Raw genomic sequence first — 19056 nt, forward strand, 5'->3', positions numbered from 1 at the left:
GTATTATATTTCAGTGTATAGTATATAGAGCTGTATAAACAAATCATTGTGTGAAATTTTAGTTTGTACTGACCTTGCTAGTGCTTTTTATGTAGCCTGTGTAAAAGTAGGCAAATATCTAAATGAGTTGATGTACCCCCTGGAAGATCTCTGCGTTTGGGGAGGGATAGCTCAGTGGTTTGAGTATTGGCCTGCTAAACCCAGGATTGAGAGTTCAGTTCTTGAGGGGGCCATTTTAGGGATCTGGGGCAAAAATCTGTCTGGGGTTTGGTCCTGCTTTGAGCAGGGGGTTGGACTAGATGACCTCCTGAAGTCCCTTCCAACCCTGATATTCTATGAGTCTATACCCTCAGGGTTAGTATCCCCTGGGGTTGAGAACCTCTGCTCTAGGCAGCCTCTTGACAAGGTTTACCTAAAGGATAAGTACCACCCTAGCTGAGACTGTTGTAAAACCTATTCAGGGGCTAGTGATCAAATCTGGACCTCTCTGCTTATCAAAGCCTCTACATGGGATGCAATGTGTGACCCTTATTCAGAGACATGGAAAATATGTATGGGGCTTCTCCCTTATGGTATGTCTGCACTGCACTGGAGAGCTGGGTTTGTAACATGGACACCCGAACTAGAGTCCGTTTGCAAAAACCAGTAGTTAAACCCAGATAACATAGCTAGAGACATAGTGTAAATAGTTCTTTCTGGTCACTCTTGCTCCTGGGGATGTACGGGAGACACGATGGTGGGGGAGGGAGGACTCCAGCCGGGTACCACGTGTGGGGTTTGTGCTGAGGCCAGTGGGAGATTAGCAGGGAGGAAAAGACAAAGAAACTAGTTCGGCTCCGGTTTGGGCAGGAGTAAAACCATCGAGCTGGCAAAGCCTCCAGCTGCTAGAGAGGACTGCAAAGTCCTGCGCAGGGGGAGGGGAATTTCGGAGCGAACAGCTTCCGCTTCCCTCCCCGCAGTCAGCCCGCTCGCTCGGAGTCCGCAGCGCTGGGAGCGAGCGCACATGGACCCTGGTGGCGCGGGCCCAGGGAGGGACTAGGTCGGGCCTGCGCCCGGTGGTGAGTTGGAGGGAGTGAGTGAGAGTGGGGGTCTGGACTGAGGGGTGCGGGCAGAGCCCTGGCAGGCAGGGGCAGAGCCAACAAATCGGTGCCTCTGGGAACTGCCTGCTACGAAGGGGGAACTGAAACAGCAGCCACGTCTCAGAAAGAAAGAAGAAAAGCCGGGCAGGGTCCCCAGGCCCCCCACTAGCCAGCTCAGCTCTGGGGAAAAGTGGAAGGAAGTTTGAAGAAATTTGAGGAGCAGATGGGTTATAGGAGAAAGGAGGAAGTGGATGTAGAGGGAGGTGGTTTAAAGGATATTAGGGGTCAGGGAAATGGGGGATGGTGGAAGAGAGCCGTGGTTAGGGGAAACTGACCTAGGGGAAATATAGTACATTGGGGTGATATGGAGGTTTGTTTATTAAAAGCAAACAAATACAGCAGCAGAAAAGGTGAAAATAACCAGCAGCAATCAGCTCAGCATGAGGAGGGATGGGCTATAAATGCTTTAAAATAAAAAGTTAGGACCTGGAAATGTAAAGGACCAACAATACTTTTTAAAGGTAAAAAAGCATGTTAGGTGTCAGCAACAGTGGTGAAACTTACAGTGCACCAACCAGGATCATTCATCTTGTTTATTGTGCTGGAGCCTTATCCCCATGGCCCGCCTGTATGTTTGCCTGCCTAGATTTTTGGCTTTTTGGTCCAGTGTGCACTGAGGAAGCTTTCCCCCCAGACTGTAAGCAGTCTTAAAATCATAACTGGCTGGAACTGTGGTGCAGATCAGACCTGCAGGCAACTTGATCCATTACTTCGGAACTGGCTAAAAGTGGTTTTGGCCTGTGAAGGCTTGCCCTTTAAAGTCAAAGGAAGACTTGCTGTTAATCTCAATTTGGTGGTTTTTGAGGAAGTGGTGGGAGGGAGGGGGCATCTATGGGGAGCCACAAGGAGACTTCATGAGAACACCTCACTGCTATTTGGCTATCAGCTGTGTCCTCCTCCTAGCCCAGGGGTTCTCAAACTAGGGGTTGGGACACCTCAGGGGGTTGTGAGGTTATTACATGAGAGGTCACAAACTGTCAGCCTCCACCCCAAACCCCACTTTGCATCCAGCATTTATAATGGCGTCAAATATATTAAAAAGTGTTTTTAATTTATATGGGGGTTGCACTCAGAGGCTTGCTATGTGAAAGGGGTCACCAGTACAAAAATTTGAGAACCACTGCCCTAACCCCCCCTCTATGTTCCCCGAGCTGAATTGGTCTTGAGGAGGGAAGGTGATAACCTATGGGCTGAGAGGAAGGCATGATCTACTGGTTGGAGGCAGCAAGGTGGAGTGGAGGGGAGTCCTGGACTTCGTACTCCCACTTCAGGGACTAGTGGTTGCAGGAAGAGGGCTCTACATAGCCCTTTTCAGCATCACAGGATTGCAGTGGTGCGAAGTAGTTTATTTGTCTCAATGAGATGTTCCCAGATGAATCGGAACCCCTCATGGAGATGAATGTGACCAGCCACTGATAGCTCTGAGCGATGTGAGCTGACCCATTCCTCTCAGTGGGTGTTCTTTCTTCCTTCTTTCCCAAAGTCTTCCCTAGCCCCCTGTTGTGGGTTTTAGAGCAACTTGAATATTCAGATCCACTCCTTATTTGTTGGGAGGAAGTTGTATCTGAGGAACCCCTAGACCACATTACTCCAAATTTGCACCAGTTGTGGCATACCAGCTTTTGAGGTAATCTCACTATGCATATAGATTTTCAGAGCGTTTTGAAAACTATAAGAAGATTTGATCATGTGGACTAAAAACACCTCAGGCCATATGTTCAAATATGCTCAGTACCCACTTTTGGCAACAAAATGAAGTGAATTTTCCAGAGAACCGTGGGATTTACTGAAAAGGGGCATCAAAACTCTTCAAATTTAGGCTCACACTTCATCTTTGCACGTATAATCGGTATTGCCAGCCCCAAATACATAAAAATGATGAGATTGGCTTAAAAATCATGAGAATTTAAAAGTAATTTTGGAATCTTTTTGTTTGCCCTCTGGTTTTGAATCTTTAGGGGTCACATTTTCAAGCATTTCTCCACAACCACCGAGGCTAGAAACCTTTTCTTTTTATTTTTTTCTTTAAAAGAAGACTGAGATCAGCGTGGATGATTTAAATCACCAAATGGAGAGCTGCACTTTTAAATAATTGATTTTAATCAACTTTTTCATTTGTATTTCAGTTATTTTTCTAAAGAAAGGTGCATTCTCCTTGGTAGATATAACCATTAAACTAAGCAGGTTTACAATTAAATAGAACCTTTATACTAGATTTGATACATTTTTTGCTACCTAAGAGGTACACTATAACTATAGATTTATTTAAGCAATTATATAGCTTAATATTTTCAGTTTCTTTTTAACTGTACATTTTTAGTATGTTAGAAAATGGTGAATAATCTTGCTTATTTACTAGATGGTTAACTTTTTGCTCATGATTTATGTCAAGCTGCATTAGAATGGAATTTAATTAAACACCCCAAATAGCATATTTATTTGTATTAAACAAAAACAAGCCCTTAGTACAGTACATGACCCATTGTGCCATATTCGTAAAATTCAACCTCAACAATTAGATTCCCCCTCCCATTCTTTCTTTACATAGAAAAGCGTCCTTTAACTTAAAGTTTTTAATAGAGGCTCATGGATTCAGCATACTTATTTTTTATTTATCGTAATTGTTTTTAAGATATTGTAATAAGCTTAGGCCTTAACATATTTTGTATTAAATTCAGATTTCATTTTAAACAGGTTTACTTTAGCAGAAGATCTTGTGAGCTGGATTCAGATATCACTTTCCCATCTGAGACAGGTGGGCCCACTTATTGAAATCAATATTAGTCCTTTGTTTTTATAGATATTTTATTGCAGAAGTAGATCACAAGATACAGACACCATGATTGTAGGAGAGGAAATGCCCTGAACCAGAAATTACCCTGGAGGGCAAGACCTTCCTGATTTTAGACAGTCTGCTGTGGTTGTTCAATTGGAATGTCTCATTTAGAGAAGGAAAAATTTGATGTGTGTTTTTGGCTCTGAATGGAAACATCTACACTTGCAGATGAAAGGCCTGACTTCCTCCTAATGTATTTACTGAATCACACACACATCCCCTCTCATCTGTGCAGAACAGCCTTTATTTTTGGGGCAGGATACAAACCCAAACAGGCAGTATGAGTCACTTTCTCCACCACCGTTCCCCCTCCTTTCTGGGAATGGAGACCTGCCATCTTAAAGAATGACACAATAGCAGAATTATTCATATGAAAGAGGGAAACCTTCACTTAGACCTATTGTTTCAAAAGGGAAACTTTCTTCCTGTTGAATCCTTGGTCATCCCATTTCAGATGATGGGATTCACCCTTCTTCAAACCCAAAACAGCCACGCATTCTCTCTTCATTCCCACACCTGGGCTATGGGAAACACAGGAAACCTTAAAAGAACTTCACATATTTAGTAACCTGAGCACCTCCCTTACACTGATGGTTCCAAGGAAGTCCCATATGTAAGATGCTTTCCTTTCAAAGGTCAGCTTAGACTGAAGCTTGCACATTGGACTCTTCTTTTTAGAAACCAGCCAGCATGGCCTTCATGGCTGCTCCTTCCCTGCTGCTGCTTCTCTCTCCTGAACTGTTTCTGTGGCTGTTGGCTTAGCCTCCTGCTGTATGTCTGCATGGTTCAGTGCCATCAGCAGCTTCAGGGAAGTAGCCTGTATCTCTTGTTCTCTTGCTGGCTTCAGCTTGGCCAGCAGCACCTGCATTGCCTGCATCCAGTGCTGCACATTGGGGTCCTGTAGCCGCAGAAAGAGGTCTTCCAGGTCGCTGGTGGGTAGATGGGACTCTTGGGGGCGGGACAGCTCTCGTTGCTGTTCGCCACTTTCAGCCTCCTCTCTGATCTGGTTGACAGGGGAGTTTTCTGGTATGCTCTGTGGTTTAGGTAGGCTCTGAGAGAAGATCAAGAATATTCTCGTGTGGGAGTTGGTTTGGGGTGAAGTTGGTAGGAGGATATCCTTGACAACAGTGGCTCCTGTACCAGAAGGAGGTAGGGGTCCTGTGGTGATGGTGGAAGACTTGGGAGACGGCTTTGTTGGGGGCAAAAGTCTGTCACTGGCTGTGACATCTTCGTTGAAGATTCGTGTCCTACCAGACTTGCTTTGGATCTCTTCTGGGCATATAACCCTCTGAGGAAGAGCAGAGATGCAGAGGAGGAAGGCAGAAAAGCACAAGGACCCTGCACCCATTCTTCTCTCAGGTGCATGGGGTCACTGCTTGCTACACAATTATATATTTCCCATTCCCATTATCTAAAGTAGGCACCTGGACAGGCCAAAAAAAAAATAAATCTCTCCCTGACTCCTTTCCCTATAGTGTCTTGCCCACCATATTTTTCTGAATGTCTGTCTTCCTACTCTCCTCTCTTTCCTTCTCTTACATGCTCCCTTAGTTTTCTCCTCACGTTCTGTTCTTTCCACAATTCTTTATCAGCCTTCTCCCTTCATCTGTTCCACCGCCCATTTTCCACTCTCTTTGAGTGCTACCAGCCATGTCCTGTGTCTGGGTTCCCCAGTGCATTCCTCAGTAACAGTTTCATCCGGAAACAGTTCAGACTCACCTTAACAAAATACTTTTTCATAGTACAGCGATAAAAGGTAAATGTACAAAAGTCTGCGAAGAAGGGAATTTCAGGCAGGTCTGAGCATACAGGTCCTAGAGAGAGGTAAATAATCAAATTTATTGAAAAACTCCAGTGTTGGACAGTCACTTCCCCTCACCCTCAGTTATAAACCCCATTGCCGGGTGGTCCCCATCTGGCAGTGATAAACCCCAGTGCCATCCAGTAACCTCCCAGAGTTTGAGTGGTTAAAAACCCAGCACTGGCTGATCATCTTCATGACCCACAGTGATTTTAAAAAAAACAAGACAGGATTGTAAGAACGTATGAATGGCCATACAGGGTCAGACCAATGGTCCAGCTAACCCAGTATCCTGTTTTCCAAAATGGCCAGTTGCTTCAAAGGGAATGAACAGACCAGGGTAATTATTGAGTGATCTATAACCTGCCATCCAGTCCGAGTCTCTGGTACTCAGAATTTTAGGGACACCCGGAGCATGGGGTTGCGTCCCTGACCATCTTGGCTAATAGCCATTGATGGACCTATCCGCGTTGAACTTATCAAATTATATTTTGGACTCCATTTTACTTTTGGCCTTCACAACATCCCATGGCAATGAGTTCCACAGATTCTTATGTACTTAAAGAATTTCCTGCTTGTTTTTTTTATCTTTTGCTAGTTGCTCTTCAAGTTATTTTTTGTAGAGTCTTGCACGGATACAAAATTTATATATGCGGATATCTGCGGACTTGCAGGGCTCTTCCAGGAACCACAGCAGTGAAAGCAGCAGAATGTCAGGCCGTCATTCGCAGGAGCCAGTGCTCTGCGTGAACTGCTCCTCTAGAGTAGCTATACCACCCCCAGGCCCACCCACTGGGGCGCCCACCAGGCTCACACAGTCCCTTGTCGCGCTAGTGTATGCAGGTGGCTTGCATGCTCCCAGACAGGAGTCTCTTCCATGCAGAGGTGTGCATCTCCTGTCTGGGAGCATGTTACTGTTCAGCAATATCAGTTTGATCATATTACTGAGTGCTACTTTAAAAAGTAGTTTAAAATGTGTTACTTTTACCCTATACTGTATATCTGCAGGATGTGCTGTTTAAATTGTAGGATTTTTTCTGTAAAATCATTTTTTTCCCATTGCAATCCAATTCTGAACATTTTTATGCATTTATAGTAAGCCTACTTAATTGCTGTCAACGTATCAAACAACTTTGATTAAAAAATATAAAAATGGAATTAATTTTTTAAAAAGTGGAAAAAAATCAGAAAATAATAAATCCACAATAATAAAACGGATCATAGGGCCCTATGTTGGCCCTCTTACTGTTTTTTGTTTTTTTCTGTGATTTGGCATATACATTTAGTTTGATCTTCTATGGTGTTTTAAAACAGATTCCATGCAGCTTCCAGGAATTTCACTCTTTTGACTGTTTCTTTTAATGACCATTTAACTAACTCCCTCATTTTTGTGTAGTTCTCCTTTTCAAAGTTATATGCTGTTTCTGGTAGGCTTCTTTGGAATATTTTCCTCCCACAAGGATGTTAATTTGGTTACATTTTGGTCACTATTACTTAGTGGTTTGGCTATATTGACTTCTTGGACCAAATCTTGTGCTCCACTTGGGGCTAAATCAAGAATTGCCTCTCCCCTTGTGGGTTCCAAGACTAGCTGCTCCAAGAAGCAGTCATTAATAGTGTCTAGAAATTTTATCTCTGCATCCTGTCCTCAGGTGGCATGTACCCAGCCAATATGGGGATAGCTGAGATCCCCCATTATTATTGAGTTTTCTGGTTTTTGTAACCCCTCTACTCTCCGTGAGCATTTCGCAATCCCTGTCACCATCCTGGTCAGGTAATATATTCCTGCTGCTATACTCTTCTTATTCAAACATAGAATCTCTGTGGATAAAAATTCCATGTATTATTTGATATATTGAAGATTTTTACTATATTTAACTCTATGCTTGCTTTCCTATATAGTACTTCTCTCCCACCAGCATGACCTACTCGTCATTCCTATACATTTTGTACCCTGATATTACCATGTCCTGTTGATTATCACTCTTCCACCACATTTCTGTGATGCCTATTCTATCCATAGCCACTTTTAATATCAGGCACTCAAGTTCATCCGTCTTAGTATTTAGATTTCTAGCATTTGTATACAAGCATTTATTAAAAATTTTTCAATATTTAGTTGTGTCCCTTCATGTGATGTAATTGAATGGGACTGTTTCTCTTCAGTTCTATCTCATAGACTTTAAGGTCAAAAGGGACCATCATGATCATTTAGTCTGACCACCTGCACATTGCAGGGCACAGAACCTCACCCATCCACTCCTGTAATAGAGCCATAACCTCTGGCTGAAATTCTCAAATCATGACTTCAGGTTACAGAAAATCCACCATTTACACTAGTATAAACCTGCAATTATGCTGCAGAGGAAGGTGAAAACCCCCCAGGCTCTCCGGCAATCTGACCTGGGGAAAAATTCCTTCTCGACCCCAAATATGGTGATCAGTTAGACCCTGAGCATATGGGCAAGATCTGCCAGGCAGATACCTGGGAAATCATTCTCTGTAGTAATGTAGAGTAACTGTATTCTAGTTCTATTAGAGAAGGAAAGACACACTTCTTCAAACTTGCCTTCTCTAATATAAACACATAGTAACGTGGATAATAACCCTCCGAACCTCTACCAAAACAAAACCCTCCACTGCACACACTTATGCCCCTGGGAAAAGAGGGACAGAGAACAAATAAACCCCATCAGCAGATGGCTTCCTCCCCATCCCTGTTATAAATCCAGGCACCTAAGGACTCCTTCCCATCTGTCATTTGATCATTCCCAGTGCCGGATGGTCTGAGACCCCAGTCCTCCTGCTTTTGGATGCTGTGGTCAGCCTTACCCTGAGGTATGACTCCATGGTTTTCGTATTGGTCCAGTCTCTGGATCAAAGGATTCTGGCAGCCATACAAGGCACGAATGAGGCAGGTGGCACTAGCTCGGTAAGGGGCATGAAGAGGTTTGAAGAACTGATCATACTCTGGCTCTGAGAGTGGTGTTCCAGTTAGCAATGGGCCCTCACCCTGAAGGTGGGCAGCAGAATGCCAGCTTGAGAGTACTGCAAAAGAGGACCAGGAAGGAAGTGAAATGCTGCAGATGATAGACATTGGGAAAAGAATTGCAGGGCTGTAGATGTGGGTATAACCTTTCTCTTGGGTATGGGTCCAGAATTGTGGAAGTTACAATTTCTTGAAAACATGGTGCAGAACTGAAGGGTGACCTCCTGGCCTGACCCACTGGGAGGAACCCCATCCCCTGGGGATTGGGTCCATAGCTGTGCAAGTGACCCCTTGTGAATGGGGTCCTGAATTATGAGGGAGACCTCTTCTCACCTTTCCTGGGAATGATGGTTGTGACTCCCTGTTCTGGGACTGGGGCCCTGAATTGTGCTGTTATTTCTCTCCTCCACACACACACTCCCACACCCTCATTTTTCCCAAGGAAGGGAATTGTGGGATATTGTTTTCTTTCAAGAATTTGTTCTATAAATCCCCATTCTTAGCAAATGGATCCAGAACCTTCTAGAAATCAGTGGCGGTTGGATTTGTGTGCATGCTCTCTCGGGCATTCAAACGTTCAAGGAACCTGTATATAACATTAAAAAACTTGGAGCTGTGTACACACGCAAACTGCTTTTAAAGAACATTATTAAGGTTCTCCTAGTCTCCTCATCTGGGCTCGTTGTTGAATCCTGGTCTTCCCACCTAGTGTCTCCTATGCCTCTTCCATGCCCTGCACCTAGTCCCAGGCAGTCCAATCTATCCCCTCTCCTCATCTCCTCCGGACTCAGTGTTCCCCACCTCCTCTGAGCCAACTAGTTCCTGGTCCTCCCCCTGTTTCCCTGTACTGCTCCCAGTCCCTGTCTCCTTGTCCCGTTAGTCCCAGCCTCCGCTCCCAGTCCTGGTCTCTTTGCTCGAGCAATCCCAGTTTATCTTCTCCCTGCCTCCAGACTGTGTCACTAGACTCCTTGTCCCAAATTACTCCTTTCCCTTTCCTGGGGTCTGACTTTTGTCCACTCTGCATTCTAATCAGACACTTTCATCCTCTGCATGGCCTGGGCACCAGCAGGGGTGTGTGTCACTGATAACACAGGAGAGACAGGCCCCTTATGCTCCGTTCCAGTGGTCTGCTTCACCCTAGCTGGGAGCAGCTATTCCAAGGAAAGTTTGGCTTCAGCCTTGTTGACCTGGGCTGGAGGGAGCATACTCAGTCCCCCCAGGGTGATGGCATATATGCAGCCAGCTCATGTGTAGGAGCTGGGAGGGGATGGAGCATGCTCAGTGGGATTGGTGCATGTGGTTAGCACTATGAACTATGAGAGGCTTGAGTGTGTTCTGTGAAAACCATCTTTGGAGATTTTAGTTGCTGAAATCCAAGAAGTCTCTGCCAAGCTTGTGTGAACGGATTTTTTCAGAGGTTTTTAACTTGGCCGGATTTGAGTGGGTTATCACACAGTCATGCTGGAACATTTTTAATAGTGGGGGTGCTGAAAGCCACTCCCCTTACCTCTGTCCGCTCTCACCCCTGAGCTGAGGCTGGCAGCCGGGACACCGGGGGTGCACAATCCCACACCCCTAGTTCCCGTGCCTATGTTTTCACAGAGATGGCAACGATACCTCCCTGGTGCACAGGCTAGCACCCAGCCAATTTCAAGACTGCGCTCCAAAGCACAGGAGCACTAGAGCTTTCCCAAGAAAAGGTTACCAGAACATGTATTGTTCCTTTAACCCTGTTCTCAGAAACGGCTGAACCACTTTGGTGGAAATAAATTAATAATTAAAAAAAAAAAAAAGTCTCAGGCTGAGGCAGACATCCAGCATGGAACATTTCAGCCTAAAACTGTTAGTCTGGCAAAGTTATAAGCACCTGGAAGCAGGGTCTGCAATGGGAAGCATCTGGCCCTGTCTGTAGTTCAGCCACCTGCAGTTCTTTTTCTTCTGTTGTAGGATACTGTTCTGACTAATTGCTGTGGCTAAACCTTTTCAGCTCTCTGGCCTGCTTCCAGGCTACTGCGCAGAGTTCAATTCTTTTATATAGGAGAACTGGTAACGTTTTTCTCCCTAACCAACACTGAAGGGACCAGGATCAATGTGGCAGACTGTGGGGGTGGCGGGGAGCCAGGCTTCGGGTGTTTCTCTAGTTGTAGCTATAAGGTGTGTATTCAAAGTCAACAAGTGGGCAGGTTAAAGCATCTGGAAGAAAGGGACTCGAGGAGGCAGTGCTTTGTGCAGCCAAGATTTAAATGACAGTTACTGATATGTAAAGCTGTCCCCTCCTTCCTTGTTCTGAGGTGCCAAGGCTCCTGATTTGCAATGAGCGAGGATGGGGAACAGGGGACTCTCCTGTCCCCTATCACAAGTCAGTGTCAGGGGTGTATGATGAGGAGACGTTTCCCTACTCACCAGAAACAATCAGGAAGGCCCATGCTGCTATCTGACATCTCATCTTTCTTGTATTATATGTGAGTGGGGGTGGGAGGTGTTAAATACCATGGAGGGAGTTCTGGGTTCCTTGCCTTTCCCTCACTTTGTTCCTTTTTCCTGTTGCTGTTTTTACCCGAGGTGGGTCAGGAGGAGAAGGCGGGGAACTCTCTGAGTAGGGTTATTGCTGCAGACCAGTTCACAATAGCAACTTGGTGACATCATAAACTTGGTGACATCACAAACTCTATCTCCTCTCCCTTTTGTCAATGCACCATTTTGCCTGTCTGCTGCCTTTTCTGTCCTTCGTTTCCTCCCTGCTCTACATCTCTGTCTTTTATGGCTGCTGGTGCTATGTTATTATAGAACCTTCTATGAATCCAGGGGCTGTGCACTGGTTTGTTTGGCTTTAGGAGTGCTGAGTTGCCCATACTGGCTTCTTGTATGGTTTCTTATAAGCACTCGCATGCACTATTTAGTTATTGTACAAGGCCCAATTCATATTTAATTATTCAGTTATTTAATTAAAGTGGAACAACTTCAGGAGACGAGATTGAAGGAGACACACCTTAGACTATCCTGAAATCCTGAAACAGTTGTTAGGGCACTCATCTGACAGATGCCTGTTCAAATCCCTTCTCATCAGGCAGAGGGAGGATTGAACTGGTGGTTTCCCACATCATGGGTGAGTGCACTGACCGCTGGGCTGAAGGTTATAATGGGGGAGGTGGTGCAGATGCTTTGTGTGGTGTTAGGCGGCCTCTGAGCATGCTTACTAAATTAGGCTTTCACAGCTGACTTAGGCAGATGAATGCTTATTTCCCCTGGATAATGGATTGTTCTGGGGCTCAGGCAGAAGATGGGCATCTGGATGTCTAGTGTAGGACAACAGTGCAGGTGCTCTCATATGTACCTAGCAAGTGCAACTGAAGTGCTGAGCAAGTTTAGGTGTCTGTAGGGTTAGACAGAAGCCAAGTGAGAGTTTTGCGGATCACAGTGGCATCTGAGAATGGGACTTAAGTACCTTTGTGGATCCCATTCCAATGCACAATTTTGGGGTTCTTCCTCCCATTCAGCAAGAATTAGTTTATAAAATAAATTACATTCCATGCATTTTTGTAATGTTAGTAACCAGAATGTTGGAGAGAGGAAATAACCAAATTGTGTGGTGGTTTTCACTCCACCTGTATTTTCTTTTTCTTATGTTTTTATTCTGCAGCCTTGGGATCCATTCCTTGCTTCAGAACTGTGCATCAGAATCTCAGCTTTCATTTTAAATGTTTCTATCTCTGATGGTCATAAAGAAAACCTTGCAAATTAGTATAGTCAATTCAGCATTGTCTTCCTAAGTCTGCAGACATTATGAAACAATAGCTGAAGGATTTGAACTGCCTCACTCATCTCAAATTGTTAACACTGACAATTTGAATGGCAAATGAAAATTGTTAACTATTCCATTGCTATTTGTTTAAGCAGAAACAACCAGTTAATGTTTTTATTCCACATTCCAAAGTTTCTTCCCAGGTGAGGAACATAGTATCAATATAAATAATAAAGGGGCTACTGTACTCATTGTATTATTCATTTTCATATTTAATTCTTAAAATAACTGGTGGCTTTTTACATGAAGTTGCTACAGAATTTCCAATCTGCTGTCCCAGTGTTGTCGACAAAATTTAGGGTCCAGCTTGTTACAGAGATGCATGGGGCTTTGATTATTTTAATTTGAAAAGATGGTCTAGCCCCTGAAGTGAGGGAAGGGGGACAGTCTAACCAGGGAAAAAAGCCCATTAGAACTCTTTGGTTCTCTACCAGTTAAGCAGAAGAAGACCGAAGGAGGAGGAACACTTGATGAGTTACCAGGAATGAAACTAGTAGGGAGAGGAGTGGTTACAGTGGGAATTTCCGAAGGGGAACCTAGGTTACCACGTTCCTCCTCTGCCCCCTTGCAAAATCTGCCAAGAGCAGGATTTTTGAGGAAAGGCAAGTGATGGACTTTGTCCCACTGAGTACATCTATACTGTAGGTTAGGGACATGTGATTCACATTGTTGCCCAGATCCACACACACAACCCTTAAACATGGCCTCCTGTGCTCAGCTTGGGGTATGGCCTGTTGCACTTTGGGCTGTGGTCCTACCTGCCCACTTTGTAGGGTGGAGGAACCTAAAGCATGTGTTGCTGAGCAAGTGTTTCAACAGAAAATCCTTCAAAATAGAGGCTGCACACCCATTCTCTTGCCAGTTTTACCTCACTCCCTTTGTGATCCTCATTCCATTTCCTGCACGCATATTGGAGGACTTGGGCTCTGGGATTAAAATGTTAGGAAGAGTGGTTTATTTGTGGGAAATCATTGTGGTTATGTGTTGGTTTTTTTTTTTTTTTTTTTTTTTTTTTTTTTTTTTTTTTAAGGCTTCCTCTCTCTTACAAGCACAGGGAATTATTCATGTCTCATTTCTCTTTCTATTCCAGCAAGTGAGAGTTGTGAGTAAAATTAAGAAGGGCATTCATCTTCAGGAAGGTCCTGGGAAAATGGAAACACGTAGTGCATTGTCGAGAAGATTTAAAGGGAATATTTCCAAGAATCCTGACCAAACAGAAGCTTGCAAGAGTCAGGAGAAGTCAAAAAATGAAATCAGAAAATCTCCTCGGACGAGACAGAGAAATTCCCCTTCCCAGGAAGTAAGTGTCAGGCAATCTGAAGATGATGATCACACTGAAGATAAACCAAACACATCCGATTGTGAGAATGACTCTGTTTTGAGCCCAGGCCTCTCTGGGCAAGAAACAGCGCACACAGAAGAGAAACCCTATCAGTGTTCTGAATGTGGGAAAAGCTTCAGTCGAAACTCCTACCTTACTCAGCATCAGAGAATCCATGTGGCAGAGAAACCCTTTGGTTGTAGTGAATGTTTGAAAAGCTTCATTCGGAATTCAGACCTGGTTAAACACCAGCGAATCCACACAGGAGAGAAGCCTTATCAGTGCAATGAGTGTGAGAAAACCTTCAGTCAGCGATCAAATGTTATCAGACACCAGAGAACCCACACGGGTGAAAAACATTACAAATGTAAAGAATGTGGGAAGAGCTTCAGTCAGAAGTCACACCTCATCGTACACCAAAGAAGCCACAAGGGTGAAAAGCCCTACCGTTGTACTAGATGTGAGAAACACTTCAGTGATTGCTCATCGCTTATTATACACCGGAGAATCCACACAGGGGAGAAACCTCATCAATGTAAAGAATGTGGGAAAAGGTTCCGTGACAGCTCCGCCATCATCCGACACCAGCGAATCCACACAGGAGAGAAACCCTACAAATGTGGTGATTGTGGAAAGAGCTTCGGACAGAGCTCATCACTTATTACCCACAGAAGAACCCACACAGGAGAAAAGCCCTACAAATGTTCTGTGTGTGATAAAAGCTTCAGTCAGAGCTCGGCACTTGCGAGTCATCACCGAATCCATACAGGAGAAAATCCCTATCGATGTTCTGAATGTGGGAAAACCCGGAGTGAGCGTGCTGCACTTATTTCACATTGGAGTGTCTACACACCAGGAAAACCTTACAAGTGTGCTGAATGTGGAGAAAGCTTTAGACGGAGCACAGCACTTAATGTGCATCTGAGAATCCACAGAGGGGAGAGACCATATACATGTGATAAATGTGGGAGAACCTTCAGACAGAGCTCAGCACTTGATGTGCATTCACGAATCCACACGGGAGCAAGACCCTATAAATGTAGTGAATGTGGGAAAACCTTCAGACAGAGCTCAGCACTTAAAGTGCATTTGAGAATCCACACAGGAAAGAAACCCTATAAATGTATTGCATGTAGGAAAAGTCTCAGTTTGCGTTCACATCCAGTATAGCAGGGGTCTCCAAACCATGACTCGTGAACTGCATGCCACTCTTTTACAGTTTAAAGTGTAGCTCGCAGATCCCCCTCTCCCCATTCTCCACCTACCAGACTTGGGGGGAAGCTCGAGACCTCTGCCTTGCAGCAGGGTGGTGGGGTAGGGCCTTCTTCCCAGTGGGGAGGGGGTCTCAGGGCTTCAGCCCTGTGGGGCCTGCCTGCTGGGGTTTAGGGCTTCAGCAGGAGTGGGGTTGAAGCCCCAAGCCCCGTAAGATGCCACCCGTGGGGCTGAAGCCCAGAGCCCCAGCAGGTGTGTCCCGATTCTCAAACTTCTGAAGATTGTCAAATGTGGCTCAGAGGGTCAAAGTAAGTTTGGCCACCCCATAGTATAGGATTAGAGTGGCCATATGGAATAGAAAGCAGTGGCAGACATTGGTTGTTTGGGGTGTATAAAAAGGAGTGAGGCCCAGATTCACAAAGGAGCCTAAGTTTCAGTTTTAGGCACCATTACAATCCACAAAACCCCCAGTAAGCTGCTGCTTAACTCTGCAGCACCTGATTGATTTAACACTTACATTTTCACTGTAACCATCTCCTAGTCACATAAGTATTGGCCTCTGGGAATGCACCCTGCCCCCTCACTGTAAGCATCTGGACACTTAAGCACCAGCGTGATGCTCAGACCAGAGGAAGTTGGGTGATCCTCCTGCCTTGCCTGCAGAGCCCAGGCCAGTAGGCATGTTCTGAGCACAGCTAGCAGATTTACATTCAAAATCCTGATGGAGGAGGAGGAGGAGCCTCCTGCCCATAACTTTTAGCCTAGTGGTTAAAATGCTTACCCAGGAACAAGTGGAACAGCTTCAACATGAGAGACTGAGGAAGCCCCACATCGGAATTAAGGGTGTAAAATAAACTGTTAACCAGTAAGCATTAGTCTTACCAGATAATCCACCCTAACCGTTGCCCCAGCTGCAGCCCCAGGCCAGCGTGAGCAGCCACAGCCTCTCTCCCTTTAATCAGTTAACTGACTAAATGATATAATTTTAATCATTTAAGTGGTTAACTTTTTAAACAATATTTACATCCCTAATCAGAATATCCCATAGCCCAGTGGTTTGGGCATTTTCCTCAGAGACAGGAGATCCCTGTTCAAATACCTTTTTCCTTTCAGGCAGAGAAGGGGCATTGAGCTGGGCATGAGTGGAAAAGACCTGGCTGTTGGACTAATTATTTTGATATCGGAGCGAGGCGGTTGATGCTAGACTGGAGTATTCTGGAAAGAATGAGTGAATTACTTGTGGGGAGCTGAGTGCTGGTGGAGTGGGTTGTTTTACGGATTGTGCAGAAGAGGTGTAATGCGGATCTGAGGGATGGGGTGTTGGGTGCTGGATAATTTGGGGATTAGAAGTGGGAATTTGTGGTAGAATAGAAAGGGAGATTTTTTTTTTTTTTTTAGATTTTATCTTATTTTCTTTAGGTACAAGAAGGTTAAAATAATAATTTCCAGATTGGGCCTCAGCCATACCTTCAGTTTATTACGAATTGTAAGCAGTCCTGGGGATGTCATCTCTTTTTAAACTGTTGATAGCAAAGTAATGTGTTTTTGGTGACTCTCACCTGGTAACTTCACCAGGTTTTAGACAAGGGATTTGGGCTGTTTCCTTTCTTTGATCTTAAAGATATGCAGCTCTATCTGTTTCTTTTCTTCCTCTTTCCGAGAGATTTATGGTAGGACTTCAGAGTTATGAACTGACCAGTCAACAACACACCTCATTTGTAAGCAGAAGTACATAATCAAGCAGCAGCAGATGGGGGAAGCAAGTACAGTTCTGTGCTAAACGTAAACTATTTAAAAAGGGGAAAACAGCATTTTTCTTCTGCATAGTAAAGCTGTATTAAGTCAATGTGCCGTTGTAAACTTTATGGTGGTTCTTTCAAAAGTTTTGTTCAGAGGTACGACAACCTCCATTCCCAAGGTGTTCATAACTGTGATGTTCTACTGTGTTCAGTTCAAAGGATTTTTACCTCCATAAGCAAAAATCAGGAGAGACACTCAAGTCAGAAGTGAAGTGGCTGCTCTCAAAGAGGATGGATACATAGCACTCACTGCGAAAGTGTTTATCTCTATCTTTTCCTCCCTGGCAACATCTCCAGAATTGTCTCTTCGCATTGAAACACCTTTAGCATGTAGAGCGGAAGACTAACAAAACCTGGGCAATAATGTAACCTTCTCATTTAAACAAAACAAAAGAAGCTTTTGGATGTTCTGGCTAGGCCCATTTCACAAACTGTTTCCAGTTTTCTAGTCCTTTTGGTAATGTGATACTTTTGTTCCTTTAATTAATGCTAGTAAAATATTTTTAACATATAAAGCACCGCATAATTGCTAGCAATCATTACTTTCATTACTATGTTAATGTTTCCATATTACATAAAACCTCTCTGTATTGTATATTACTATTATTGTTGCACTATACTGTCAACAGTGTTTCTATATTATATAAATCCTCTTTTTTCCCTATTGTCCCATCTTCTGTTTGTGAATGTATTTCAGCTGGGGCGAAATCCTGGCCTCATTGAGGTCAGTGGCAAAACTCACATTGCCTTCAGAGGGCCACGAATTCATCCCTGGAGTACTTCATAAACTTGTATATAAAGAGATACAGTAGTCCTATATGAGGAGGTTTTATTTTTGTGGGATGAGAGATTCTTGGAGAGGTCTAGCATGTGCTGAATTCTGCCTTGTGTAATTTTATTCATGAATATGTCACCATATCTGAACAAAGGCAACACAAACAGAAAATGTTTAAAGCAAGGCAGTGGAAGAATCAGGAGCTTTCCACATGAAAAGAGGTTTAAAGGTCCAGGACTGTTACGTTTGAGAAGAGACAGAGAATACAATAGAATTTTATAAAATGTGAAGGCTCCCACTTATTTGTCCCTTAATACAAGAACATTAACAGGTATGTTGTGAGCAAGACACGAGAAGTCATTCTTCTCTACTCTGCGCTGGTTAGGCCTCAACTGGAGTATTGTGTCCAGTTCTGGGCACTGCATTTCAGGAAAGATGTGGAGAAATTGGAGAGGGTCCAGAGAAGAGCCACAAGAATGATTAAAGGTCTTGAGAACATGACCTATGAAGGAAGGCTGAAAGAATGGGGTTTGTTTAGTTTGGAAAAGAGAAGACTGAGAGGGGACATGATAGCAGTTTTCAGGTATCTAAAAGGATGTCATCAGGAGGAGGGAGAAAACTTGTTCACCTTAGCCTCTACGGCTAGAACAAGAAGCAATGGGCTTAAACTGCAGCAACGGAGGTTTAGGTTTGACATTAGGAAAAAGTTCCTAAGTGTCAGGGTGGTTAAACACTGGAATAAATTGCCTAAGGAGGTTGTAGAATCTCCATCGCTGGAGATATTTGAGTAGGTTAGATAAATGTCTAGACAGTATTTGGTCCTGCCATGAGGGCAGGGGACTGGACTCAATGACCTCTAGAGGTTCCTTCCAGTCCTTGAATCTAAGGGAGCATTCAGTGAAGTTAAAAGGCAGCAAATTTAAAATGGATACAAGTAATCTTTAAGGCAATGTATCATCTGTGGCATTTGTGGCTAAAGAATAACCAAAGAGCTTAGTACAGAGGTCGGCAACCTCTGGCACTAGGCTCGCCAGGGCAAGCACCCTGGCAGGCCGGGCCAGTTTGTTTACCTGCCACATCCGCAGGTTCGGCTGATCGCAGCTCCCACTGGCTACGGTTTGCCGTTCCAGGCCAATGGAGGCTGTGAGAAGCAGAGGCCAGCACATCCCTTGGCCTGTGCTGCTGCCCCCATTGGCCTACAGCGGCGAACTGTGGCCAGTGGGAGCTGCGATCCGCTGAACCTGCCGACGCAGCAGGTAAACAAACCGGCCCAGCCCACCAGGGTGCTTATCTTGTCGAGCCGTGTGCCAGAGGTTGCTGACTCCGAGCTTAGTAAATGTGAAAAAAGGAGGGTGGAAGAAGATTAGTCATTTGTGAATGAA

At 44.4% G+C, this 19056-nt stretch overlaps 1 protein-coding gene across 1 annotated transcript in view; it reads left to right on the plus strand.

Moving 5' to 3' along the window:
• The window catches only part of LOC127042828 (zinc finger protein 271-like), a 32204-nt gene extending 14640 nt beyond the window's left edge, over nt 1–17564 (plus strand). Inside the window, exons 6-7 of the mRNA XM_050936266.1 lie at nt 3834–3894; nt 13658–17564. Coding sequence (XP_050792223.1) covers nt 3834–3894; nt 13658–15058 — 1462 coding nt within the window. The 3' untranslated portion in view covers nt 15059–17564. The remainder of the gene's footprint in view (nt 1–3833; nt 3895–13657) is intronic.
• Nucleotides 17565–19056: the final 1492 nt, after the last annotated feature.

The sequence above is a fragment of the Gopherus flavomarginatus genome, chromosome 1, assembly GCF_025201925.1.
Source record: "Gopherus flavomarginatus isolate rGopFla2 chromosome 1, rGopFla2.mat.asm, whole genome shotgun sequence".
Lineage (NCBI taxonomy): Eukaryota > Metazoa > Chordata > Testudines > Testudinidae > Gopherus > Gopherus flavomarginatus.